Here is a 27,262-nt window from a genome sequence, read left to right as displayed (position 1 = left end):
AAAGAGCAAATGCAGATCCAGCTTTATTGGTAAGCGGAAATGGTGGGCTTGACTGGAAATTCCCACCTGGCCCAAGTGGTAGCCCCAAACCAAAAGGACTGCAGGAGGAAAGGAGAGGCAGACGAGGAGGGTACCAATGGGAATATGGTCTTGGAAGGAGACAACTCAGGCTCCAGGTGTGGGGAAGAGAGCAGGGAGGGGAGGCTGGCCATGGCCCTGCCATCTAGAAGGGTAGCCGCTCTTCCACAGGGATGTTGAGGGTGACGTCCATGTCTGGGGTGCACCTGGTAAGGAAGAGCAACGAGAGGTGTGAGAGGCCAACTAGGGGCGCCAGAGTTGTAGGATGGGGAAGCATGTCCTCAGGGGAGCCCTGCTCTTGAGAACACGGGTACTTATTTGGGGAGCCCCATCTGTAACCTCGCAGCCCAACCGAGTAAGAATGCACACACACAAACACTCAAAAGTGAAAAAGGAATGGGTTTGACAGGACTGATGCTCCCCTACAGAAGTCTAAGGTCAAGAGGGAGCAGGAACTCAGCTCTGAGATGCTGGGGCCCCTCAGGGCGAGCACTCTTCGAAGTCAGATGACTCCTCTGGAAACCTGGCTCTGTGTCACCTTGAGCCTCCTACTTGCCCTCTCAGACCCTCGTTCCTCCTGTTGGCACCTATGTAACAAGGACTCACTATGTGACAGACACCAGGTGGGCCTGAGTTTCCTCGATCAAAGGAGGGTAATAATTCCGACCTCAGTCACTGGCAGGAACAAATGGTAAGGCTGGCATGCTCGTAAGTAAACGCTCGTCAGTGACAGGCATTATTCCTTCCACACAGTAGCAAGAGGCAGGGGCTCCCATCTAGTCTGAGAAGCTGCAAAATGATCACATACTTGGGCCTCCGAAGCAGAACGTCTGCAAACGCAATCTCTCGGGGTTCCTGGGTCTGGACTTGGAGCTGTTCCACCTCGGCCCTTAATTTGGGAATTTCCTCCTCAAACTGGTTGATAAACTGAGAGGGACAGCAGGGGAAACTCAGAATCCATACGACCCCAACCAAAGGTAGGAAAGGGCAAAATGGGTGCGGAGTAAAGACATTTAGGGAAATGGCCTGGGCTTTGTCCCAGGGACTTCGGGACTCCAGAGAGGGGCTTCTCTGGCAGGGCAGGGCTGGCTCACAAATTAGTGACCATGTTTGATGGTCCTGAGAAAGGTGAGGGGACCATGGAGAATGGATACAGGTTGCAGAGCAGAGGGCAGTGCTTGATAATGAGGATTAATGAGGGCTGACGGAGATGGTGGAGGTAATGAAAATTAACACAAAAGGGTGGTGATGGTGACGTTCATTAACGCTGGTAATGAGAGAGGGTCAATGATAAGAATTAAGGGGTGAAGACAGGGGTGGCTGGTGACAGTAAAATGTGGTTGAGTGGGCAATGCTTGGTGATGTTGCTAATGGGTCGTGCCCAGTGATGCTGGTTTCTGAGGCAAGGCCTAGGCCACCACAAATCCCCTTCTCAGATGAGTACCAAGTGACAGTAATGGCACTGGCAAGGAGAAAGGCCAATCCAGAGTCCAAGACTCCTGAGCACCAGGCCAGGACAAGCTTGTCTCCCACAGGTGCTGGGGACTGCCCACCCCTCTGCTCCCTCAGGGGGACCATCCCGTCCTGGCCCCCTCACCTCTCTGTACTTGTCCGTGTACTTCACCATGCTCTGGTTTCCCCGGGTCTTCTGCAGAAGAACTGCCTGCCTGGGGTGCTGGGCTTTCTGTGAATGAAGGAGAGTCTGGTCCCCACGTGCCTCTTCCTGGGCAGCAGCGCACGCGAGAGGCTGGTGGGGGCGCAGGGGGCCTGGAGGCAGAGGATGGGAAAGGAAGCAGGGCCGGTGCCGGAGCTGGCTACTCACCGCCACCAGAGAGCGCAGGAGCTTTTGTCTCTTCTTCTGAATCTGATCAGACAAAGACTCCAGGACCATTTTGCGTATCTTATTAAAGTCATCCAGCTCATCCTGGGGGGCAGCAGGAGCAGGTTGGCCACTGGCCCTGCCTCTCCCCTGGTCCTATCAGGGCAAAGCCAGGGGCTCACCCACCTGCTGGTTGTCCTTCACCTGCTCCAGCTGGTGTACAAGGTTGGCAATCTGGACCACCTTGACAGGATACTCATGGTCCATGTAAGTGCTCAGGAAATTCACTTCCTCCTGGATCATCTTGATCTTGTCATTCAGCTGCTCCACCTGCTGCTTCAGGTCTGGAGAAGTCAGGGGGAACAGGAGACAGGATCCTCCCTCAAGGACCCCTCCCAGGATTCCAGGAGGCAAAGCTCTCCCTGGCCAACAGGTTGGGTTCTGGGCTGAAGCGAACTCACGCAAGACTGGGAGGTGGTGACAAGCTAAGGCCCCAGAGACTCTTTCACCCACTGAAGAAGCAACACAGGGCAGGAAAGAGAAACTAAGCTGGTGCAATCCCGAGACTAGTCCCAGCTCTATCAGCAGCTTGCTGTGTGACCCTCACCAAGACCTCCCTCCCTGGACTTCCGTCTCCTCGTACTCACACCTACAACACAAGCCCAGGGAGATGGGGCAACACTGGCTCCCGAGACACAGCCACAGTGGGATTAAGACAAAGTCCATCCTGCCGTCCTCCTGGGAGGGGATCCCCACTATCTGATGCTTTCTGACACACCACACCGTCCCTCTGCTGAGAGAGCTTCTAGTCTGCTCAGGGGAATGAAGCCACAGGCTCAGCAGGAGAGAGACCGGGAGACCTGGGACCTGGCCCAGGCCCCAACTCCCACAGCGAACTTGGCAGGAAACAGGCAGGCCCAGATTGGATTCTGGCTCCTAGCTGTATAACCTTCGGCAGGCTCCTTCAATTCTCTTAGCCTCTGTTTCCTCATCTGTAAAATGGGAGAATATTCCCTCCCTCACAGGTAGTTGTAATGACTGAGAGTGCGCTCATAGAAATGAAGACACATGGGACCTGGACATGCTAAACGCTCCATGAGCAAGCTATTAGCTCTGGATGGTAACAGTTCCATCTGCCTAAGAAGGGAGATGATGGGCCTGCTGGTTCCAGAACAGCAGGCACAAGGGGAGTGCCCTGCAGCTGACCTCCCCAGAGGGCCAGGGGAGGATCAAGGAGTTTGCCTCTTGGATTCTTACAGCTCATCTTGGATTCCTCCTTCTCCTTCCACTCCTGCAGCTCACACGTCATCTGCTGCAGCTTCTTCTTGTTTGAGTACCCCAAGCTGTTGATGATGGTCTGTGGGAGCGGTGGGGTTAGCTCGCCTCCCCCAGCCCCAGGAGCACGGCCTCTCAGGGAATTCAGCACTGCCTCCGAGGAGTCCTCAAACCCAGTCCCACTCCCAGGCCCAGGAACCTTTCCAAGGCTAGAAAGCAGTCACCTACTACCCTACCCCTCCCAACGTTCCCCTTTCCTACCACCCAATCAGCCAACGGCCCTACCACACACCCAGGTACACGGGCCCAAACCCAGGCATCAGCCTCTACTCCCCTCTCTCACTCATAACGTCACCAAGTGGTAAGGCTTTTATACCCCAAACAGCGCTCACAGCCACGCCCTTCTCTCCATCCCTGCTGCCACTATCTTAAGTTTTCTCCAACTCCTGTCTGAAATATGACAACAGCTACCCCTAACTGGTCCTCTCCTTTGAGTGATGCTCCACACAGCAGTCAGGATGATCTTCCTTTAAAAAACAGTGACCTTGTCCCTCTCCTATTTAGAACTGTCCATTGGCTCCCCTTGGCCCTGTAAATAAGGCCCAACCCCCTTACCTTGTCTGGCAAAGCCCTCCTCCCCCCGGCCTAGGCCAACGTCCTCTCTCCCTGATCCCTTCCTCACATCTTACTGTCTAGCCATACTAAGCAACATGTGGCTCCTTGAGTTGGCTATGCTCCTTCTCACCCCAGGCTGTTTATTCCCATTTCCTCTGCCTGGGACACTTTTCTGCTCTCTACCAGTGAATGCCTATGTCTGCATGTTTCAATCCAAGCACCACTTCCTCCAGGAAGCCCTCCCGATTCTCCCAGGTCTGGGTTACAGAGATCCACTAAGCTCTGAGTCCCTCATCCCCCTAAGTACACACAAATGGCTTTCTAACTGCCTGGGACCCCACTAGAATGAGAGCTTGAGATGGACAAGAGGGTCCACTGATCACTGTTTCCCAAGTACTCAGGGAAATGTATTAATTAATGTAAAATTAATGTAAAAAATGTATTAATCAATCCATGACATAGGAGGGACAATGACTTTAGGAATGGAGAACATTCTACTAAGTTTCCTTGGGCCGAATACCTGCATATGTCCTTGGTCTCTGTTATAGATTGATTGTGTATCTCCACCCCACCCCACCCCCAACTCATAAAGTGAAGCCCTAATCCCTAATGTGACTGTATTTGGAGATAAGGCCTTTAGGAAAGTAATTAAGGATAAATGAACAAAAGGGTGGGGACCTAACCCAATGGGACTAGTATCCTTATAAGAAGAGGAAAAGATGCCAGAGACCTCTCTCACTCCATGTGAGCACAGAGAAAAGGCCATGTGAGAACACAGCAAGACAGCCGTCTACACCCCCAGGAGAGAGACTTCACCAGACATCAACCCCGCTGGCATCTTGATCTTACACTTCCAGCCTCTAGAACCATGAGGAAATACATTCTGGCTGTTTAAGCCACCTGGTCTGCGGTATTTCGTTACGGCAGCCTGAGCAGACCAACCGAGTTCACAAGACTTGATTTTCTCTTCATCTCACAGGCTCAGATGAGCCCATTCCCTCTTCCCCCTGGGCAGACGGCAGTCAGAGAGGAGAATCACTTCTCCATTAAACCATTTTCTCTGACTCTTCTTCATCCTGAATTCCTGGGTCTCCTGTGAACTTTCAGCCTCTCACCGCAGCTTACCTAGCCTCTCCGAAGGAGGCTGAGGACATTCCCTGGGCTCTCTGCAAAGCCACTCACTCTTAACCCATGGAGCGGAAGTGCCACCAGTGGATGAGAGTGGTAATCACAGCTGGTGGAAGGAACACAGATCCTGCTAGCTGGGTGACCTTAAACTGACCTTGACCAAGTCACCTAGCCTATGTTTCTATTTCTTCATATGTAAAATAAAGATAATAATAATACCCAGCCCACAGGGTTGTTGTAAGGCTACTTGAGAATACACAAGGCACTTAGTATTGCACTGTGTAAGTATTTGGTGCTGGTGATGACAGCAGCTACTTTCTCCTGCACATCTGCTGGGTGTGTACCTAGTACACCCCAACCACCCCTTCGAATGGGTGCTATTGAGCCCTATTTTACACCACTCAGAGGTTAACTCAAAGTCTCTCAGCTAATAAGTACTGACGTTAGGATGAGCCCCCCATCCAGGTCTGATTCCAAAGCCCTGGTAGGTGGGGCCAAGTGTGTAAGAGATATATCTTCCAGATGGAAGCAGCAGCTGTGCAACCGGCCAGGAGACCAGGAGAGGGCGCCAAAGCGCTCACGAGGGCGGCATGGTGGGCGGGACCGAGGCTAAGAGGGCAGAGGCGGGGCTGCAGGGCCAAGGTGGAGCCTCACCCCAAAGATGTCCTGCTGCTGCAGCATCCCGCGTGTTTTCAGGGCTGAGCTGTCTTCCATGTCCTTGATGGTCTTGATCAGGTCTTGATTGAGCTTGATGAGAAAGTCCTCCTGCTTGCAGAGCTCCTGGAGTGAGGTTCGCCGGCTCCTGAGCAACGTCTGTGGGCGGAGGGAGGAGGTGGTGCTGCGTTGGGCGGGGCGGCCTGCGCATCCCTGAGCCTAGGGACCACTTCCCTCCGGTCCCACGCTTGCCCCCTAGTGGCCTCGACTGGTAAATGCGACCCATGCTGGGAGGCGGTTCCCCATTGTCAGCGGGTCACACAGCACAGCCAACTATTTCATCCATTCTGAAATAGCCATTTTCCCATAATTTTACTTCTCTGAACTGGGAATGCATCTTACAGTTGATGCCTGTCTCAACCTAATTGACAAGTATTTTATTAGTGAATAAATAAAATAAAGGTGCGGTTTATTATCAGTAGCTTCCTAAAATCAATGAAATATAGTAGTAATAATTATAATAGAAAATGCCCCAGGTAGGTAAAGAGGTGGCAGAGGTAATGGGCCATGTCTGGAGAAGCAGGGAGGCAGAGTGGATGATGATTGCTAACATTTTTCATCAGGCAGCTGAACCGAGTAATCTCTCATTTCATACACTGCCCCTGGGGAAACAATGAGGGTATAAGAGCTTAAGTCACCCCCAGCAAGTACAATAATCACAATAAGAACAGCAATAACAATTGTTGAGGACCTACTATGGGTTGCACATTGTGCCTCACTTGGTACATGGCACACGGTATCAGTTCATCCTCTAACAGCCCTATGTTTACTAACTCTATTTTACTGATAGGTGTAAGCTCAGACAGGTTAAGTGACTTGCCCAAAGTCACACAGCCAGGAAGTGGGGTCACCGGAACTGGGAAGGCAGACTTCTGACTATGCCAGTCTTTTCACTACACTAAGACAAGGAACTGAATGGGCTTAAAGCTGCAAGGCGTGGCTGAACCTCAAAGTGATGAAGACGTGGATGTTAGGCCAAGACATACCTTGCTTCAAATCCCAGCTCTGGCCCTAGCCAGAGTTTCTCAGTGGTTAGAGTATAACAGCCCACACACCGAAGGGTCTTGGATTTGATTCCCGGTCAAGGGCACATACCTGGGTTGCAGGTTCTATTTCTGGCCCCCCAGTCAGGGCTCCTGCAGGAGGCAACCAAGCAATGTGACTCTCACATCAATGTTTCTCTCGCTGTCGCTCTCACTCTCTTTCTCTCTCTCCCCTCCCTTCCACTCTATCTAAAAATCAATGGAAAATATCCTCAAGTAAAGATTAACAACAAAAATCCCAGCTCTGGCACTTACCACCTAAGGGAAACCAGGCAAATTAGACACCCAGAGCCCCACTATGATTTCAAACATAGATAACTACTACCCACTCAGAGAGCTGCTGTAAAAAAAATCAGCGAGATCATATTCACAATCAAACCATTTAGTGGCAAGTCTCACATACTCAGCGTGCACTCAGTGAACAGGAGCTGATACTATTCTCACCGGCTCTAACCCTCCACCTCTGCCATACCTATGTGCCCACTGCTTCGTTCCTTCTCTTTTTCCTTATTTCTCTGTCCTTTGCTAGAACCCCCATTCGTTACTAGTCCTCAGCTTTCATATTCCTCAGATAATAATAAGAGTAATAGGGCAGCCCTAACCGGTTTGCTCAATGAATAGAGAGTCGGCCTGCGGACTGAAGGGTCCCAGGTTCAATTCCAGTCAAGGGCATGTACCTTGGTTGCGGGCACATCCCCAGTAGGGAGTGTGCAGGAGGCAGCTGATCAATGTTTCTCTCATCGATGTTTCTAACTCTCTATCCCTCTTCCTCTCCCTTCCTCTCTGTAAAAAATCAATAAAATGTATTTTTTTTAAATAGAGTAATAGGGCAAACCTATGTACTTATTATGTGCCCAAAACTATATTAATCACGTTATACACACTATCTCACTTGGCACTATTATTAGTCCCACTTTATAGAAGCAGAAACTGAGAGTCAGAGAGGTTCAGTAAGTTACCCAAGGTCACACATAGCAGAGCTATTATCCTTGAAGTTGGGCTCCTAACCACTCCACAATCTTTTTGTTGTTCTTACTCCTCATCTGAGTATAGTTCTTCCATTGATTTTTAGAGAATGTAAGGAAGGGATGGAGAGGCAGAGAGAGCAACACTGATGTGAGAGAGATACATCGATTGGCTGCCTCCCGCACATGCCACGACCAGGGCCAGGGATGATCCTGCAACCGCACTATGTGCCCTTAACCGGGAATCAAACCCAAGCACCAATGCTCTAACCATTGAGAACACCAGCCAGGGCCCACTCCACTATCCTGCCTCCACATCTCCACACCAAAATATCCAAATATGGCCCACAAGGACCAGAGCATCTTGTGAAAAATGCCAGTCTCCAAGTCTCAGGTCCACTAAGCCAGCATCACTGGGGTTGGCACCAGGAATCTTACTTTTAACACGTCCCACTTCAGGCCGACGCTCTACCCACTGAGCCAAACTGGCTAGGACTCCCAGTGATTTAGACACACGATAGACCTCTGCCCTAGAAATGGATTTTCTCTGACCACCAGATCTAGAGTAGAAACCCTTCTCTGCATCCTTCCTGAGCCTTACTCCAATCTGTAATTACTAATTATAGTTTATAATTATGTCTCCCCTTTTCCAATGTATTTTTCCCCTAGGACAGTGGTCGGTAAACTGCGGCTCTGTTGACGAATGAGTTTGCTGACCACTGGGATAGGGGCTTAATCACAAGGAACAACAACAGCCTGTAATTATTGGAATCGAGAGTCTACGTCAGTGGTCGGCAAACTCATTAGTCAACAGAGCGGCAAACCGCGGCTCGCAAGCCACATGAGCCGCAGTTTGCCGACCACTGCCCTAGGACTTATCACCAATCAACGTAACAGATATTTTTCTTATTACCTTGTTTCCTGTGTCCCCCACTAAAACATCACAGCCAGCCCTAGCTGTTTGGCTCAGTGGATAGATCACAGGCCTACGGTCTGAAGGGTTCCGGGGTTCGATTACAGTCAAGGGCACATGCCCGGGTTGAGGGCTCGATCCCCAGTGTAGGGCGTGCAGAAGGCAGCCGGTCAATGATTCTTTCTCATTGTTGATGTTCCTATCTCCCTCTCCCATCCTCTCTGAAATCAATAAAAAATGTATTTAAAAAATAAAAATAAATAAAATGTCACAGCCAGCACATGGGACATTACCAAGATCTCCAGAGGTATGGGTTGAATACACTGATGAGGACCTATTCTCTGGGTTTTTAACATTCATTTATCGCCCTAGCCAGTTTGGTTCAGTGGTTAGAGCTTTGGCCCACAGACTGAAGGGTTGCAGGTTCGATTCAGGTCAAGGGCATCAACTGCTCCAGCCACACTGACCTCACACCAACCTCAGGGCCCCTGCACTGAGGTTCCTCTACCTGGAACCTTCTTCCCTCAGATCTTACCACCTTAGCAGCCTTCCCTGACCACCCCATCTGAAACAGTCACAGTCACTCCCTCCTCTGTGCCTCTCTAACCCCCAAACCTTATCTTTATGCCTCTTCATAGCAGTTAGCATCACCACACATCTATATATATATAAAAGCCTAATATGCAAAGTGTCCCCTTGGGAGTTTGACCAACTGGGAGTTTGATCGCTCACTATGGTGTGCACTGACCACCAGAGGGCGGCGCGTAACGAAGAAAGGCCCTGGCCGGCAGCCAGGGAAGGGAGGCCTCGGCCAGCAGCTGGCAGGGCTAGGGACCCTACCTGTGCATGAATTTCGTGACTGGGCCTCTAGCATTACGTATTTGTCTTGTTCATTGTCTGTCTCCCCCAGTAGAATGTGAGCTACCTAATGTCAGAGGCCACACCCCTGGTGAATCCCCACACTCAGAACAGGGCTTGGCACACAGGTGTTCCATGAATATTTGTTGACTAAGTAAACAAATGAATGACTACAAGAGACAGTATCAGAAATTGGTAGCACAGGTTTTAGAGCCAAATTGTCCAAGTTCATAATTTTTATCAAACAAAAATACATGAACCCTTCTAAAGTCAGGATAAAAATAACATCAGAAATATGAGTTCCTCCTTTAAGAATGCTGGGCGGCCTCTAAATCATTTTGCAAAATTGAAGGTTAAAGGGGCAAAAAGGTTTCAAAGCAAATACATTTCCCCCTATTTCTTTATATAGCAGTCATTGCTCATTGAGCTATTGAACACTTTCCTGGAGAAGTTAAGAATTCTTCTATCGTATTTGATAGTACTTACAGTACTTAGTATTTTACTTCTTGCTATAGACATGAAAGCCCCCTCCTTCTTTTAGTCATTCCAAATACTTTGACACATTGTCCCAAACCATATAAAACAATGGGTGATGAGAAAATTCATTATCCAAAATTGTGTCAGCTGATGTAGAAAAATTAATAGTAAGCTTCTAAGCCTTGTTTCAAAATGCAGTGTATTCCATGAAAGGAATTTACGGGGAATTTGTAAATGAGTAAGCCACAGATTGCGTCCCTAACACACTGAAATGAAAAGGGATTCGGATTGTTTTCCACAAGTGCTCAGTGCGTGTTTGCTGCCGCCATCCCCATGTCCCTGCCCTGGGCCCCAGCACCTTGGGAGGATTCTCCAAATACCCTCATTAGCCGGAACTTGTTCTTCCCAGAGTCCAACTTCCCTTTGCACAGGTCTTGTGGATTCCTCAGCTGGCATGTCATCAACGTGGTAGACTTGGAATACCCTAGGGCATGGTACAGGGCAGAGAGAGTTGAAGGGTATAAGCAGGCCTGGGTCAGGTCCCAAGGAATGCACCATCCATGAAAGATGGTCCAAGCCCCAGCCCTAGCCACTGACAACTTTATAATGTGTGACAGTGAGACAAAGGATGAAATTCATATCCCTCAGTAAGCTCCCAAGTCCCACTCTGGGCCTTGATATAAGGGATGGAGAAGCCCAGGGAACTTCCACATACCCAGTGACTGTGGGTACGAACAGAGCGGGGAGAGAGGAACAGGAAACAGCCATGTGCCCCCAATCTCTCCCACCAACCTGGCCAGTGGCAAGCTCAAACAGGGTAAGGGTCAAGAGCAAGAACTAATGAGCCAGACAGCCTGGGTTTGAATCCAGGCTCTGCCTTATATCAGCTGTGTGACCTTGGGCATGAATCACGATCTCTCTGTCCCTCAGTGGCCCCATCTGTGAAACAGAAATCATCATCATGCCTACCTGATAGGGTTGTCATGGAAATGAAATAAGTTACTACATTTTAAAGTGTTTGGAATAGTGCCTAACATTCATTGAGTACTGAATACACATTATTAGCTGTCACTGCTATTATTATAATGACCTGAGAATTGGGATCAGGACCAAGCCATCAGCACAGAAGCTACACAAAACTCCAACTGGCTGTCTGTGAAATACCTTTAAGCTGTGTGGTCCTGCCAGAAAAGGAATATAGGAAAATAATTCTGATCAAAATAAGACACGTGGCCCTAACTGGTTTGGCTCAGTAGATAGAGTGTCGGCCTGCGGACTGAAGGGTCCCAGGTTCGATTCCAGTCAAGGGCATGTACCTTGGTTGCGGGCACATCCCCAGTAGGAGGTGTGCAGGAGGCAGCTGACTGATGTTTCTCTCCCATCGATGTTTCTGACTCTCTATCCCTCTCCCTTCCTTTCTGTAAAAAATCAATAAAATACATTTTTAAAAAATTAAAAATAAAAAATAAGACACGTGGAGGACACGTCCTTAGAGTCACCATGTCCTCTCAGCATGTCCTGCACGCAGGGCAGGAGACAAGTCACCGGAATGCTGCAGCCCCTACCAGAGCCCCTGCCTCCGTGCAACACAGTTCACTTCAGAAAAATATTCCTTCTTTAATGAATCAATACCCTCACCCTGGGAGAGCTTAATATTAAGTACTGAAGTGATGAAGTAAGTTAAAATAATTTAGTGTGAACGTTAGGAATTATCTGTACAGTATCCACCTCCTCCCAGACCCCCCGCCATCCATGGTTTAACTTCCTGTAGTTTGTTAGTCACAGTCAACAAGGGTCCAAAAATACATAACGGCAAATTCCAGAAATAAACAACTCATACGTTTTAAAGTGTCCACTATTCTGAGAAGCGTGATGAAACCTCACGCCATCCAGACCATCCCGCCCAGGGCGAGAAGCAGCCTTCTGCCTAGCATCTCCACGCTGTATATGCTCCCTGCCTGGTAGATGCTTAGCAGCCATCCGGGCTATCAGGTCCACCGTGGAGGTATCACAGTGCTTGTGTTCAAGTCATCCTTACTTTCCTTAACAATGGCCCCACAGCACTAGAAGTGACGCTGCCAATTCAGATGTGCCAAAGAGAAGCCATGTAGTGCTTCCTTTAGGTGAAAATTCTCAACAAGGAAAGAAAAAAAATCGTATGCTGAGGTTGCTAAGGTCTATGATAACAACGCATCTTCTATCCATGAAATGGTGAAGAAGAAAAAATAAATCTGCTAGCTTTGCTGTCGCACCTCAGACTGCACAAGGTACAGCCACAGGGCATGCTAACTTAGTCAGGATGGGAAAGGCATTAAGTTGGGGGTGGAAGACATGACATCATCGTGGCTCAATGATCATCCGTCTGACATCATCAGGTCAGTAGTAGCCTAATGAATGCTACCTCAAAAGGCCTACTTCACTCACCTCGCTACCCTTTTTTTTTTTTTTAATATATTTTATTGGTTTTTTTACAGAGAGGAAGAGAGAGGGATAGAGAGCTAGAAACATCAATGAGAGAGAAACATCGATCAGCTGCCTCCTGCACAGCCCCTACTGGGGATGTGCCCGCAACCTAGGTACATGCCCTTGACCGGAATCGAACCTGGGACCCTTCAGTCCGAAGGCTGACGCTCTATCCACTGAGCCAAACCGGTTTCGGCACACCTCGCTACCCTTCATCACATAGGTATTGTATCATCTCACATTATCACAAGAAGAAGGGTCAATATTTTGAGAGAGACCACACTCACATAACTTTTAGTACAGTATATTGTTTTATTGTTCTTTTTTTTTTTTTTTTTCATAGCATAGTCATTCTCTGTGTTTTTTCAGGAAAATCACCCAATCCGGTTTTCAGGTCCCTCAGGGGCTAATCCTTGGCTAAGTAAGGACCAGCTGAATGTATACACTTAAGGCAAATCATGAACCACAGGTCATAATTACAGGGAATGATAATTTGGTCTCAATAAAATAAAGATCCTTCTAATCACAGGGCTGTCTATACGCAGAATGGGCTGCGCACGTGAGGGCAGGCCCTGGTGGGTGGCAGGCTCCCGTCCCTGCAGCAGTTCCCGTACAGGTCTGGTGCCCACCTGTCAGGGACGGGTTGGACAGGGGTCACCTTGGCCTCTAACTCTGCTTCCAACTCCTCCAGATTTTAGGGGACTCTTTGTTGTTTTTTTTTGTGTGTGTTTTTTTTGCATTTTCCTACAAACTTTTTGCTAGGCATTGACATAGTAAATATAACGTAAGTAAATAAATATGGGGTTAAAAAACAATTAGGCTCACCCAGCCATCATGGCTCAGTGACTGGGCATCAACCTATGAACCAAGAGGTCATGGTTCGATTCCTGGTCAGCGTTGTGGGCTCGATCCCCAGTGTGGGGCTTGCAAGGGGCAGCGGATCATGATTCTCTCTCATCATTGATGTTTCCATCTCTCTCTCCCTCTCCCTTCCTCTCTGAATAAAAATAAAAATAAATACAAATATATATTTAAAAATAATAATTAGGCTCTTTCCATTCGAGACCATATTGTGTTTTGTCCCTTATTACCTATCATGGAAATGGCCATGTGTGTAGCTGTGTTGCGACACAGTCTAGCTTGCTACATACTCTGGCACTTGTAGTTGCTTGTCATGATAATACCCAGCCAGGTAGCTACCACTCACGATAGCAGCTGCCTGTCACTGATTTTTCTACTTTATTAGTAGTAATTATTGTTTTGTTTTGCTTTAAATAGATTTTTATTGATTTCAGAAAGGAAAGGAGAGGAAAAGAGAGATAGAAACATCAATGATGATGCCCTAGCTGGTGTGGCTCAGTGGATAGAGCATCAGCCTTCGGACTAAAGGGTTCCAGGTTCGATTCCGACCAAGGGCACATGACTGGGTTGCGGGCTCAATCCCCTGCCCCAGTAGAGGACATGCAGAAGGCAGCCAATCAATGATTCTCTCTCATCATTGATGTTTCTATCTCTCTCTCTCCTTTCCTCTCTGAAATCAATAAAAAATATATGTATATATAAAAAACATAAGATTACCCATATTTAGCAATTTATTTATTAGACATACAAAAATTGTTTAAATACCCAATGGTTTTTGTTAATCAGATAAGTAAACTATTTAGAAATGAAAATATACTAAATTTTTTAATGGGACTTAAAGGACATAGGGGAATTTAATTAACCAAGTTCTAAAATTCCCCTTATAAGTATTTATAAAAATAATGAGATTTGTAAATTGAACTTAAGTACTTAAAAAGATCTGTAGCTTTAATAATGGGTATTTCTTTTCATCAATGGTAGCAGCCCTGATTTATCTTTTCTTTTTAATTAAACTTTTTCTTGTAATCCTCACCCAAGGATATTTTCCCATTGATTTTTAGAGAGAGTGGAAGAGAGAGGGAAAGACAGAGAGAAATATCCAAGTGAGAGAAACACGTTGATTGGTTGCCAGGGCCCGGGCAGGGGAGAAGCCTGCAACCAAGGTATGTGCCCTTGACCGGAATCGAACCTGGGACCCTTTGGTCCTCGGTCTGACGCTCTATCCACTGAGAATAACCAGCTAGAGCTTAATTAAACTTTTTATTTTGAGATAAGTTCAGGTTACATGCAGTTTTAAGAATACAGAGAAATCCTATGTACCCTTAACTCAGTTTCTCACAATGGTAGCATTTTGCAAAACTAAAAACAATATCACAATCAGGATATTAACATTAAGAAGGGCAAGATTAAACAGGAAAAAAAAATAAAAAGGAAGTGCAAGATAACCCAGCCAGCGTGGCACAGTGGTTGAGCATCGACCTATGAACCAAGATGTCACGGTTCAATTCCCAGTCAGGGCACATGCCCAGGTTGTGGACTCAATCCCCAGTGTGGGGCACGTAGGAGGCAGCCAATCAATGATTCCCTGTCATCACTGATGTTTCTATCTCCCTCTTCCTTCCTCTCTGAAATCAGTAAAAACTTTTTTTTTAAAGGACAAGATAAAGAATAGTTCCCTAACCACAGGATCACTCACGCCCACTTCCCTCACCTTACCATCCTCTCCCATCTGTCCCTAACTGCTACCAATCACTAATTTGTTCTGCATTTCCACAATTTTGTCATTCCAGAACGTCATATAAATGGAATCATATGGTATGTATCTGGGATTAGCTTTTCTTTTTTTTTTTTTCCCAGCAAAATTCTTTGGAGATTCAGCCAAATCATTGAATGTATCAATAGTTCTTTCCTTTTCATTACTGACTGGTATTCTATGGTATGGATGGACCATAGATTGTTTAACCATTATTCATCCATTGAAAGATATCTGGGTTGTTTCTAGTTTGGGAGTATTATAAATAAGGCTGCTATGAAACATTCATGTACGGTAAGTTTTCATTTCTCTGGAATAAATATGCAAGAGTGCAATTGCTGGGTTATTTAGTTTCATTAGAAACTGCTATATTCTTTTCCAGAATGGCTGCACCATTTTACCGTCCCTCTAGCAATGAATGCATAATATAGTTTCTCCCCTTTGCCAGCATTTAGTGTTATCACCATTTTTCATTTTAGTCATTCTGATAGGTATGCAGGAACATCCCTTTGTAGTTTAATTTGCATATTCCTAATGGATAATGATATTGAGCATCTTTTCATGTGTTTTATCATCTGTATATCCTCTTCAGTAAAATGTCTCTTTATGTCTTTTACCCATTTTCTAACTGAATTGTTTTTCTGTTGAATTTGAAGAATTCTTGATATAGTCTACATAGCAGTCCTTTGTCAGATATGTGGTTGGCAATATTTTCTCCGAGTCTAAAGCTTGTCTTTTCATCCTCTTAACAAAGTCTCTCACAGAACGAAAGGGTGTGTTTTTTATGAAGCCAAATTTATCAATTATTTCATTTTTCTTTTATAGATCAAGCTGTCTGTGCAAAGTTTAGGAACTCTTTACTTGGCTCAAAGATTTTTCTAACTATGATTTTTTTCTAAAAGCTTTACACTTTCACATTTAATTTTTATTTCATTTTACATTCACATTTCGAGTTAATTTTTGTGTAAGTTGTGAGACTTAAATTGAGGTTCCTTTTTTGTCTATGGATGTCCAATTGCTCCAGCACCATTTGTGGAAAAGGCTTTCTTTCTTCCACTGAATTGCTTTTGCACCTTTGCCAAAAATCAGTTGGGTCCTGGCCAATGTTGCTCAATGGTTGGAGTGTCTGCCCAAGCAGTGAAAGGTCAAAGGTTCCTGGTCAAGGGCAGTACCTGGGTTGCAGGTTCAATCCCTGATCCTGGTCAGGGCTCATGTGGGAAGCAACAATTGATGTGTGTCTCTCACATCAATGATTCTCTCTCTCTCTCTCTCTCTCTCTCTCTCTCTCTCTCTCTCTCTCTCTCTCTCTCTCTCCCCCTCTCCCACTTGCTCCCTCCCTTCCACTCTCTCTAAAAATCAATGGAAAAAATATCCTCAGGTGAGGATTAACAAAACAAACAAAAAAATCAGTTGGGCATATGTGTGTGCCTCTATTTCTGGTTTCTCTATTCTGTTCCATTGACCTATGTGTCTCTCTGCCAATGATATGCTGTCTTTATTATTATAGCTGTATATAGTTGGCCTTAAAATCATGTAAACTGATTCTTCCCATGCTATTGTTCCTTTTTCAAAATTGTCTTATCTATTCTAGGGCCTTGCTTTCCTATATAAATTTTAAAATAAACTTGTCTTTGTCTATAAAACATTGCTGGAATTTTGATAGGAACTGTATTAAACTTATACATCAATTTGGGGAAAATTGACATCTTTGCTATGGTTAGTCTTCCAATCCATGAACAGGGTATGTCTCTCTATTCACTTAGTTCTTTGATTTCTTTCACCAGCATTATGTAATTTTCAGCATACAGATCCTATATATGTTTTGTTAATTTTATACCTAAATATCTTTTCCTTTTTTTTTTAATTGATTTCAGAGAGGGAGAGAGAGATAGAAATACCAATGATGAGAGAGGATCATTGATCAGCTGCCTTCTGCATGCCCCACACTGGGGATCAGGGATCGAGCCTGTGACCCAGGCATATGCCCTGACCAGGAATCGAAATGTGACCTCCTGGCTCACAGGTCAACGCTCAACCACTGAGCGATGCCTATGCAGGCCAGGAAAATCATTTTCTTTAGAGTGATTGTAAATGTGTTGTTTTAAATTTGGTTTCCACATATTCATTGTTACGCCAGATGATTGTGTACGCTCACCACCCTAACAGCCCACCTTCTTCTTTCCAGTTTTCAGAGTCTTTCTGTTTGTGTGTTATATCCAACATGTTTTAGTTGTAAAAGGGAGGAATAGAAAGGAACAGGGCTACTCCATCTTGGTAGAGATGATTGATTTCTCTTGAGTACACAAAACTGTCGTCAAGGACACGACTTTGCACAGAACATGTTACCAACCTAAGCTTGAGTTTCCTCATCTGTAAAATGGTGATAACATCATCTCCAGTCATTGTAAGGAGTGAATGAGATGATGATCTCCTTCTATCTCAAGTATAAAGTGTTGTGTAGTTACATGTTTGAGATTGGAACCATGAGCTCTTAGTGACTAGAAACCCAATCTGTCTCCTTCACCAGGAGTCAACAACACTCAGAACAATGCCAGGCACACGGGGGCTCTGAAAAGCTGCTGCTGAATGAATATATGAATGAATGAGTGAATGAATGAATGAGGCCTCTACTACAGAGCCTGACACAAAATAAATCCTCAGCAAATGGTAGCTATTTTTAGCATTATTTATACAGTTTGTTTCACTTGCATAGGACAGGAATCTTTGTGCCCATTTCCACAGGGAAGGAAACTGAGGTTGTGACAGGTAACTTAGATGGAACTGCCAGCAAGAAGGGAAACTGGAACACCAACTCCGGTCTGTATTTCTCCAGGGCCCACACCCTCTCCAGCTATAGATGCATGGTTAAGACTGTGAGTCCTGCCCTGGCCAGTTTGGCTCAGTGGATAGAGCATCGGATTGCAGACAGAAGGATCCCGGGTTCGATTCCGGTCAAGGACATATACCTCGGTTGCAGGCTCTTCCCCAGCCCGAGCCCTGGTTGGGGCACATGCAGGAGGCAACCAATCAATGTGTCTCTCTCACATCGATGTTTCTCTCTGTCTTTCCCTCTCCCTTCCACTCTCCCTAAAAATCAATGGAAAAATATCCTCAGGTGAGGATTAACAAAAAAAAAAGAAAAAAAGACTGTGGGTCCTAAAGTCAAATTGTCAAATATCACAGCCTGGCTATGCCCCTCCTGAGTGACCTTGGGAACTACACCTGTCTGTGCCTCATCTGTAAGAGGAGATGATAATAACAGCACCCTCCTCACAGGTTTCTTTGGAAGATTAAATGAAGTGATACTTATAAAGTGCTGAGAACAGTACCTGACATGTAGTAAGTGCTTGACATATGTTAATTACGCTTGTTCTTGTTGTGGTTGTGTCTGTTATATACCTCACTGGCTTCTCAGTGAAGGAAAAGGACAAGAGTTTCATTAAAGATGCTGTCTGAGCCCTAGCTGGTTTGGCTCAGTGGATAGAGCATCGGCCTATGGACTGAATGGTCCCAGGTTCGACTCCAGCCAAGGGCACATGCCTGGGTTTCAGGCTTGACCGCCAGTAGGGGGCATGCAGGAGGCAGCCGGTCAGTGATTCCCTCTCATCATTGATGTTTCTATCTCTCTTTCCCTCTCCCTTCCTCTCTGAAATCAATAAAAATATATTTTTAAATAAAAATAAAATAAAGATGCTGTCTGAATAGAGTCTAGGGCTCTAGACAAAAATTCTATCACCACCACCAGGCCTTAAGCTCATCACTTTACATCAATGACTCTCAAAAGGGGTGTTCTAGGTACCTGGGCAGAGTTTTCACAAATATCGGGGGGCCCAACTGGCATCTGTGGGTGGGAGCCAGGGATGCTAGACATCCCCCAAACAGGACAGCCCCATAGAACACAGAATTCTCCTATGTTCTACCTGACTTTCCAAAGTCCTAACAGATATTGATGTAGGTGAAAACGCTATTTATAATGGTTTGATCCCAGAACCTGACTGTGGGTCACATATAAACACAAAGAATATTTTGCACCCAGGCCGGTTTGGCTCACTGGATAAAGTAGTGGCCTGCAGACTGAGGGGTCCCAGGTTCAATTCCAGTCAAGGGCATGTACCTTGGTTGCAGGCTCTATCCCCAACCCCAATCTGGGCACAAGCCGGAGGCAACCAATCAATGTGTCTCTTTCACATCAATGTTTCTCTGTCTCCCCCACTCCCTTCCACTCTCTCTAAAAATCAATGGAAAATATCCTCAGGTGAGAATTGACAGAGAGAGAGAGAGAGAGAGAGAGAGAGAGAGAGAGAGAGAGAGAATATTTTGCAGAGGTTTACTATAATGCGGAATTTTCCAAGGAAGCAGCTACAATCAAAAGAAAGATCATGCTTTGTTTTGTTTGGAATTTACCAAAAGATGGGTACCACTTTGTAAATCATGGCAGCAATGAAAATCCCCCTGGTATTAGAGTCCCAGTTTCCTACCACATGTCAGTCTGCCTTTGCAACTGTTACATTCACCAGGACTCTCTACATCAAGCATGTCAAACTTGCAGCCCACGGGCTGCATGCGGCCCACAAGTATTTTTGCAGCCCAGCCAATATAACGGTATGTAAGAACCTTTTTAATAAAAATTTTGTAACTTATTTTTTACAATATCTTATTATACATAATTATTAATAACGAAATACAACATTCGCTGATGACTGATTACTATAATCGTGTTGCACTCATTTCTCTTAAGCGCCTTACATGCAGGTGCACCATTTCTCTCCACTAATACTAGCAGCAAATATTTTGGCAGCCGATTGCCACGTCATTAGTCTTGGACTAACTTATTTGGTGTGCGCAACAGAAAATATTTCCCTTTCGAGGAACAAGAAGAATAGGTTTACTTGCATTACGCTTATTAATTTGTGCAGTTATTCAGTGTCTGGTAAGTTAATGTTGAAGAAAAAATATTAATTTTTATTAAAATTTTCTATTATTTTATGTTAACGATTACTCATTTATTTCAGCCCTTTGTATTCAGCATGTCTCTATCGAAATAATCCTATGTTTCTACAAAAATTGAAGCTTCTGTTTTTTTGTGGCCCACATAAACTTAAACCTTGTTTATTTGGCCCGTGTTAGCCTTTGAGTTTGACATGCTTGCTGTACATCTATAAGTAAGCTTCTGATGACTTTATCATATCTTCTAGTGGAGTCCAACCTGAGCATTTACATATTGAAATACATTATTAAACTTTAAAATACTTTTACTTATTCTTTATAGTTAGGGTATTATATTATTTCTTTGTTATATATGTAGGTAGGTTATATTATCTATGAAATTTATTTCAGGAGACTAAAGGAATATTACAAAATATTTGTTATTAAAAGGAATGTTGAGTTTGGCAAGGTTGAGCAACAATGCTTTAAAGAGATCATATCATTTAATTCTCACAACCATCCTATCAGGTAAGCACGGAGGAATAAATGATTTTCCCAAGAGAGTAAAAGGCAGAGTCAAGATCTGAAGCCATGTCTGCCTAGCCAAGGCCTCAGAACTCCCCTGGAAGGCATGACAATGATGTAGCAGAGATGACCCTGAATTCACCAAACCCTATTTTCTTTTCCTCCTGGACACACAGCTGGGCTACATTTCCCATCTTCCTTTGTAGTTAGGAGTGGTCAGATGACTGAGTTATGGCTACTGACTGGAAGTGATATTGTGTCACTTAAAGTCTGGGGCCTGGGAAAAAAAAATTGCCCACAAAATCATCCATATTCTTGCTTTCTCTCTGCTCCAGCTCTGCCAGCTGGATGCAGAAGTATCCAGCAGAGAACTTTAAGGCCTTACAAAATGTTATAGCCACAAGGCTAAAGGAGTCTAGGCCCCTAAATAATGATGTAGAAAAGATTACCTCCTCCTGCCCAGATGCACAAATGTCCTTTGACATATATTAGATATAAAGCAGTGAGCCTCCCCGAAAATAAATGGAGTCGCCAAGGGCCAAGGGCATTCACTCTATCCGATCCCCAACTCCCACACCAGCCCAAAGTGCCTCTGCTCACCTGGCTGGTCACTAATCCAAGTCTTCATTTTGTTTTTCTTACGGCCACTGGTATGCAGGACTGGAAGCACAGTGGATGGCTTGATTTTATGTTTGGACCGCTGCCATGGAACATAATCCTACCAGAAAAAAACAAAATCAGTCACACAGCCTCATGGGTTCAGATTCCAGCTTCAGCCCTAACTGGTTTGGCTTAGTGGATAGAGAGTTGGCCTGCAGACTTAAGGGTAACAGGTTCGATTCTGGTTAAGGGTACATGCCCAGGTTGTGGGCTCCATCCCCAGTAGGGGGCATGCAGGAGGCAACTGACCAGTAATTCTCTCTCATCATTGATGTTTCTCTCCTTCTCCCTCTCCCTTCCTCTCCAAAATCAATAAAAATATATATCTTTAAAAAAATTCCAGCTTCACCCCTTATAGATATCAGTGACCTTGAGCAAGTGACTTTACCTCTCTGAGCCTCAATTTTCTCATCTGTAACCTGGATCTAGTGATAAACCTACCTCCATAGGTTGGTGTGAGAATTCTGAGAGAGATGTGTAAAGCATGTGGTAAGTGCTCCATAAATGTCAGCTATCGCTCTTTTATCAGCCAGCCTGAATTTACTAAGCACATGCAGGCTGCGAGGTGCTAAGAAGTGTGAGAAACAGAAGGCATGAAAAGGACCCAAAGGAAACCAGAATAGAATCACAGATTAAAAAAAAAGAGAGAGAGCAGCATAACATACCCACACCCTTACATTCTGATCAGGTGGTAAGAAAACTGAGGTTCAAAGGCGTGCCGCGGTCCCACAGCAAATGTGTGACACAGCAGGGCCTGGGATTCAGATCTCAGGACTCCACCACCTAGGACTGTCGCTTCAGCGGAATGGAGAGCAGGAGGGCTGCAGGCTCCGGATCAGCGAACCTTCCCCCTCCTCCTTCACCTTACCCCCACCCCTTTCCTCCCCCAACCCCACCCCTACCCCCACCCGCCTCGTACTCACCAGAGGCTGGAACTTGTGGGTTGTAGAGCGACTCCTAGAGTAGGTAGGTCAGAAAAGAGTTAGGGCGGGAAAGGCCTTCCATCGTTCCAACCCATGGGATGCAAACAGCAAACAGGAAACAGGCGTGGGGTCTCGAATCCGAAACCGCAGTTTCCTAGGGGCGCAGCCAAGCCAGAACCCAGAGAGCGCCAGGGAGAGGCGGGGCCAGGGAGATGTGGGCGAAGAGGGGGGCGGGGGGGCCCCAAAGACCGCGGAGAACCCCCCAGCGGGGGCGGGAGGCAAATGCATGCGCACTTCACCACCTCGCGTTACTCCTTTCACCTACTTTGGAAAGACATGCGCCATTGGGGGAAATGGAAGAAGAGCCGGGGGGGTCCGTGGGGCACCGATCTCTTGGGATGCCTATTTATTCGTCTTCTCCAACTGCCTAGTCCCAGCGTGGATCGCGTGGTAACTCAGGCCGCTCAGACTTCCCTTAGAGACTAGACGCTTCATCTGGGTCTGCGTCTCCAAGGAAACGGACGCAGACTACGGAGTGCCTAGAGGGACTAATCTCGCAGGGCAAAATGTAGCTCTCCACACATTCTTTTCAACTTGGTTTCAAATATCCCTCAGCTGGCCTCGTCCAACAGCCTAAAGAATGATGTCATATTTTCACTCTCATCAAACCTCCATTACTTCCTTCTTCATCCTTTTTTTTTTTTTTAAGGGAATGGAAAGGAAGGGAAGGAAGGAAGGAACAAATCCTTACTCTTGAATTTGCTTCCTATTTCACTAAGAAAATCTTGGGATCAGTAAACTCAAAAGTTCACATCCCCTTATTTACTCACCCACTTGCCTCCCTCCTGTGACTCTGTATAAATTGCCTACTGAGACCAATTCCTACAATTACGCACTGAATCCTATTCTCTCTTACTTTCTCTAAGATATTTCCCCAGCAATTCACCCCGTTTTCTCCCATCACTCTTTTCTCTGTATTATTCTCATTGTCATACCAACATATTTTAATTTCTTCTATTGAAAAAAAAAAAAAGTGAACATGTCCAGCCAGCATGGCCCGGTGGTTGAGCTTCAACCTATGGCAGGAGGTCATGGTTCAATTCCCAGTCAGGACATATGCCCCGGTTTTGGGCTCAGTCCTCAGTGTGGGACCTGCAGGAGGCAGCCGATCAATGATACTCTTACATCATTGATGTTTCTATCTCTCCCTCTCCCTTCCTCTCTGAAATCAATAAAAATATATTTTAAACAATTTTTTTATTTTTTTAAATATATTTTATTGATTTTTTACAGAGAGGAAGAGAGAGGGATAGAGAGTTAGAAACATCGATCAGCTGCCTCCTGCACACCTCCCACTGGGGATGTGCCCGCAACCAAGGTACATGCCCTTGACCGGAATCGAACCTGGGATCTTTCAGTCCGCAGGCCGACACTCTATCCACTGAGCCAAACCGTTTAAGGCTTAAACAATTTTTTTTAAAGTGACCACTTCCATCAAGCTCCCCTCCCATTTCTGCATCACTTCACAGCAAAACTCTTACAGAGGTTTGCCTGCTCTGTTTACCATTCCTTTCTGCCTCTTCGGCCAGGCTTTCACTGTTCCCCTCTCCACGGAAACTCCCCTTGTCAATCAATACCACTAGTGACCTCCACTTTGCTAAACCTCATCTTACCTCGTCTTACCTGGCCTATGTGCAGCATTTGGCACAATGGGTCACTCCTTCCTTGACACACTTTCTGAGCTTGGCATCCAGGAAACCACTCTCCGGAGTTCCTTCCTGCCTCCTTTTCTTCTCTTTTGCTGGCCCCTCCTCTTCTCCCTTTATTACCGGATTGCCCCAATAATATCTGCTTTCACTCCATGTGCTCCCTTCCAGATGCCATATCTACCCAGATGCTTCCCAGCCTCACATCTTCAGCCCCTTCCCTGAATTCCTGTCACATACAGCCAATTGTCTACTCAATATCTCCATTTGGACACCATTAGGCAACTAGCATGCATTCTTTCCCCAGAAACATTTTCACCCAACTCAAAATAACAGCTCTTCCTGAAGTCATCCTTGACTCATCTTTCATCCCACATCCAAATCTGTCAGCAATACTTTTATTTTTTAATATATTTTATTAATTTTTTACAGAGAGGAAGGGAGAGGGATAGAGAGCTAGAAACATCAACGAGAGAGAAACATCGATCAGTTGCCTCCTGCACACCCCCCACTGGGGATGTGCCCACAACCAAGGTACATGCCCTTGACCCGAATCGAACCTGGGACCCTTCAGTTCGTTATCCACCGAGCCAAACCAGTTAGGGCTATATAGCATAAATTTAAAAATGCATTCCGGCCCTGGCCAGGTAGCTCAGTTGGTTAGAACATCGTCCCAATAAGCCAAGCTTGTGAGTGTGTCTTCCTTGTTTGTTTGTTTGTTTGTTTGTTCGTTAATCTTCACATGAGGATATTTTTCCATTGATTTTTAGAGACAGTGGAAGGCAGGGGGAGAGACAGAGAGAGAAACATCCATGTGAGAGAAACACATCAACTGGGTGCCTCCCGCACGCACCCTGACCAGGGCCAGGGATAGAGCCCGCAACCCAGGTATGTGCCCTTGACAGGGATTGAACCCAGGACCCTTCAGTCTTCGGTCCATGGGCTGATGCTCTACCCACTGAGCCAAACCGGCTAGGGCCAAGGTTGTGAGTTTGACCCCTGGTCAGGGCACATATAAGAATCAACCAATGAATGCATGGATGAGTGGGAACAACAAATCAATCTCTCTCTCTCTCTCTCTCTCTCTCTCTCTCTCTCTCAAATCAATCCATGAAATATTTAAAAAATAAATAAAATAAAAGTACATTCCCCTTTAAAAAATAATTAGGAGGGAGCAAATAATTTGAAATCACCTAAACTTGAATAGGGGAATGTTACTAAAGAATACTAGGCCAGAGTTCCCCACCTTCTCCCCCTGTTAAAAATCACAGGAAAATGTTTTAAATTGCACTGCACACTATGGTAAACAGAAGAGACTGCTATGGTAAAAGCAATCAGCTGGGTACTCCAGCCATCCAGGACCCTCTCGGCTGCCCCTAGGGCTGAAGGAGTCACTGTCAGGCACCCCCACTTACAAAGCGCACTGGACCACAACTCCAGCTGAGAAGCTCTGCACCACAAAACAGTTAAAAAGTAGGAGGTAGCAACATGTGGCAAACCTGGGCGGCTGCCTGCCCAATAGCCATTTCTCCCCGCGCATCTCAGCTTGATCTTACTCGGACAGGCACTGTCTTTAGAGGAGGCCGGCCCCAGCCCTGTCCCAGCTCCCTCTCCGGAAGTCATGAGTGGTCTGAGCTAGGTTTGGTGGGTCCATTTCTCTTGCCAGTTTTAGGTTTAGTCATAGGCATCTGATAAAAGTCGGGCCAAAGAATAGGGTGAGAAGTCTACTTAGAGACTTTTGGGAAAGATTTTCATCACACTTAAAAAAAACAGACATTATAGCCAGGCCAGTGGCTCAGTGGTTGAGCTTCGACCTATGTGTTTGGTCCGGCCTGGGTTGCAGTTGATCCCGATTGGAGGGTGGGGGGACAGGTGATTCTCTCTCATCATTGATGTTTCTGTCTCTCTCCCTCTCCCTTCCTCTCTGAAATAAATATATATATATATATATATATATATATATATATATATATATATATATATATATAATATGTGTGTGTGTATATATATATATATTTTTTTTTTTTTTAAGAGAGAGACATTGCAGAAAAACATTTTCTCATCTGCTACTAGATACTGTCAAATCTGTGTGGCATTCCCAGAATTGTGGAACTGTGAGGGGAGGTAACTAAACGGCGGAATGAAAGAGGGGAAAGTGGAGGGGACCTGTTCCTTGATAGCATCGTTGAGGCATTAAATTAACCAATCCTGGAAAACCCACTGTGGAATGATCAATGATGCTTCTCTCTCTCTTTCCCTCGCCCTCCCTCTCTGAAACCAACAACAAAAAAATATATTTTTAAAAACTTAAAAATAAAAAACCCACCGTGGATCAAGGTCTTTAACACGTGTTATCTCCTTGAACTCCCACATCCCTCCTCTGACGGTAGGTATTAATATTCCTTTGTTGTGGAGGAGCACATTGAAGCTATGAAAACTGAAGTCATTGGCCCCACGGGACAAGGCTGAGAGGTGAAGCACTCAGATTTAAAGGAGGGTCTGCCTCCCGGACTCCACAACCCACCTTTTCTTTCACTCAAGTGGGCAAGGTCACTGCAGCGCCCTGGAATGTACAGATAGGCAGGAAAAAAGACAAAACGGACAGAAAGGTAATGATAAACCCACCCCCTCAACCACCCCAATGTTAGATTTCCAAAACACCAGCTGAGATAGCTGAGAGAGGAATAGATCCTGTCCAGCGCTAACGTTCGCCAGGAATCTGTGTTACGATTGTTTCCTGCAGAGTCAGATGCAAATAGTCCTTGGTCCACACTGTCAGAAACAAAGCGGCTTAATAAAGGAATAGAAGCCACCCGTTTGTAATTAATTAGGAGCTCCCTGTTAGCTCTGCCACCGGGCCACACAATTTAACCCCATCCCCGAGGCCCTCTGTCCTGAAAAAATGGAAATTGCAGCATTGTTTTTGGGAGATTCCATGTGACAAGGCCTGCCCTGTGCTTAGAACAGGCCTGGGCGCTTCGGCGCTCCATGTTTTATAAATTGGTATCATGAGTATGCGGGAGATCTTTTTTTTTAAAATGATGTCATGTAACTTACTGGAAAAAAATTACTATTTAAAAAATAAGGACTGATGGATAGAGGGGTAGTGTGGTAGAGGTGTAGTGCAGTCAAATTTTAACGCTAGAAAGTTAAAAATGGTCAAAAGGTGAGACGTTCGCGGTTAAATTCAACTTTCTGTATGTTTGAAATAACCCAACGCTGAAAAACATCGCATCGCGGTTCGCTTCGGGCGGAGGGGGAGCCAGGTTCTGTTCCGTCTGAAGGGAAAAGGTTCACAAAAAGACGACAAGATGGGCGAGATCCTCGGCCCGGCCCGCCTCGGGGCTGCGGGCCGCCGGGAACGCGGCTGGAATGAAATCGCCGCGGGCCGCTTGCGAAACACCGAATCCTCGAGAGCGAGGCCGCGGCTGCCAAACCCTCGCCAGCCAGGGCCGCGCTCCAAGCCCCGGGCCGCGCGGTGCCCGGGGGCGGGGCTGGCGCGCCCGGCGGAAGCGCGCTCGGCCGTTACCAGGGCCCCGGCCCGGCGCCGGCCGCCAGGC

General features: G+C 46.0%; 1 protein-coding gene across 1 annotated transcript; it reads right to left on the bottom strand.

Moving 5' to 3' along the window:
* On the bottom strand, nt 1–22,516 carry C12H20orf96 (chromosome 12 C20orf96 homolog). The gene is made up of 11 exons (XM_028144646.2): nt 22,322–22,516; nt 21,997–22,030; nt 21,014–21,131; nt 10,266–10,369; nt 5,570–5,728; nt 3,155–3,254; nt 2,084–2,241; nt 1,901–2,002; nt 1,676–1,762; nt 887–1,005; nt 1–284 (listed from the first exon to the last, which is right to left on the bottom strand). The coding sequence occupies exons 1-11, from the start codon at nt 22,339–22,341 to the stop codon at nt 224–226; spliced, it is 1,062 nt and encodes a 353-aa protein (XP_028000447.2). The 5' UTR covers nt 22,342–22,516; the 3' UTR covers nt 1–223.
* Between the last annotated feature and the right edge of the window lie 4,746 nt (nt 22,517–27,262).

Source organism: Eptesicus fuscus, chromosome 12 (assembly GCF_027574615.1).
Source record: "Eptesicus fuscus isolate TK198812 chromosome 12, DD_ASM_mEF_20220401, whole genome shotgun sequence".
Classification (NCBI taxonomy): domain Eukaryota; kingdom Metazoa; phylum Chordata; class Mammalia; order Chiroptera; family Vespertilionidae; genus Eptesicus; species Eptesicus fuscus.
This window is presented reverse-complemented; position numbering and strand designations above follow the sequence as displayed.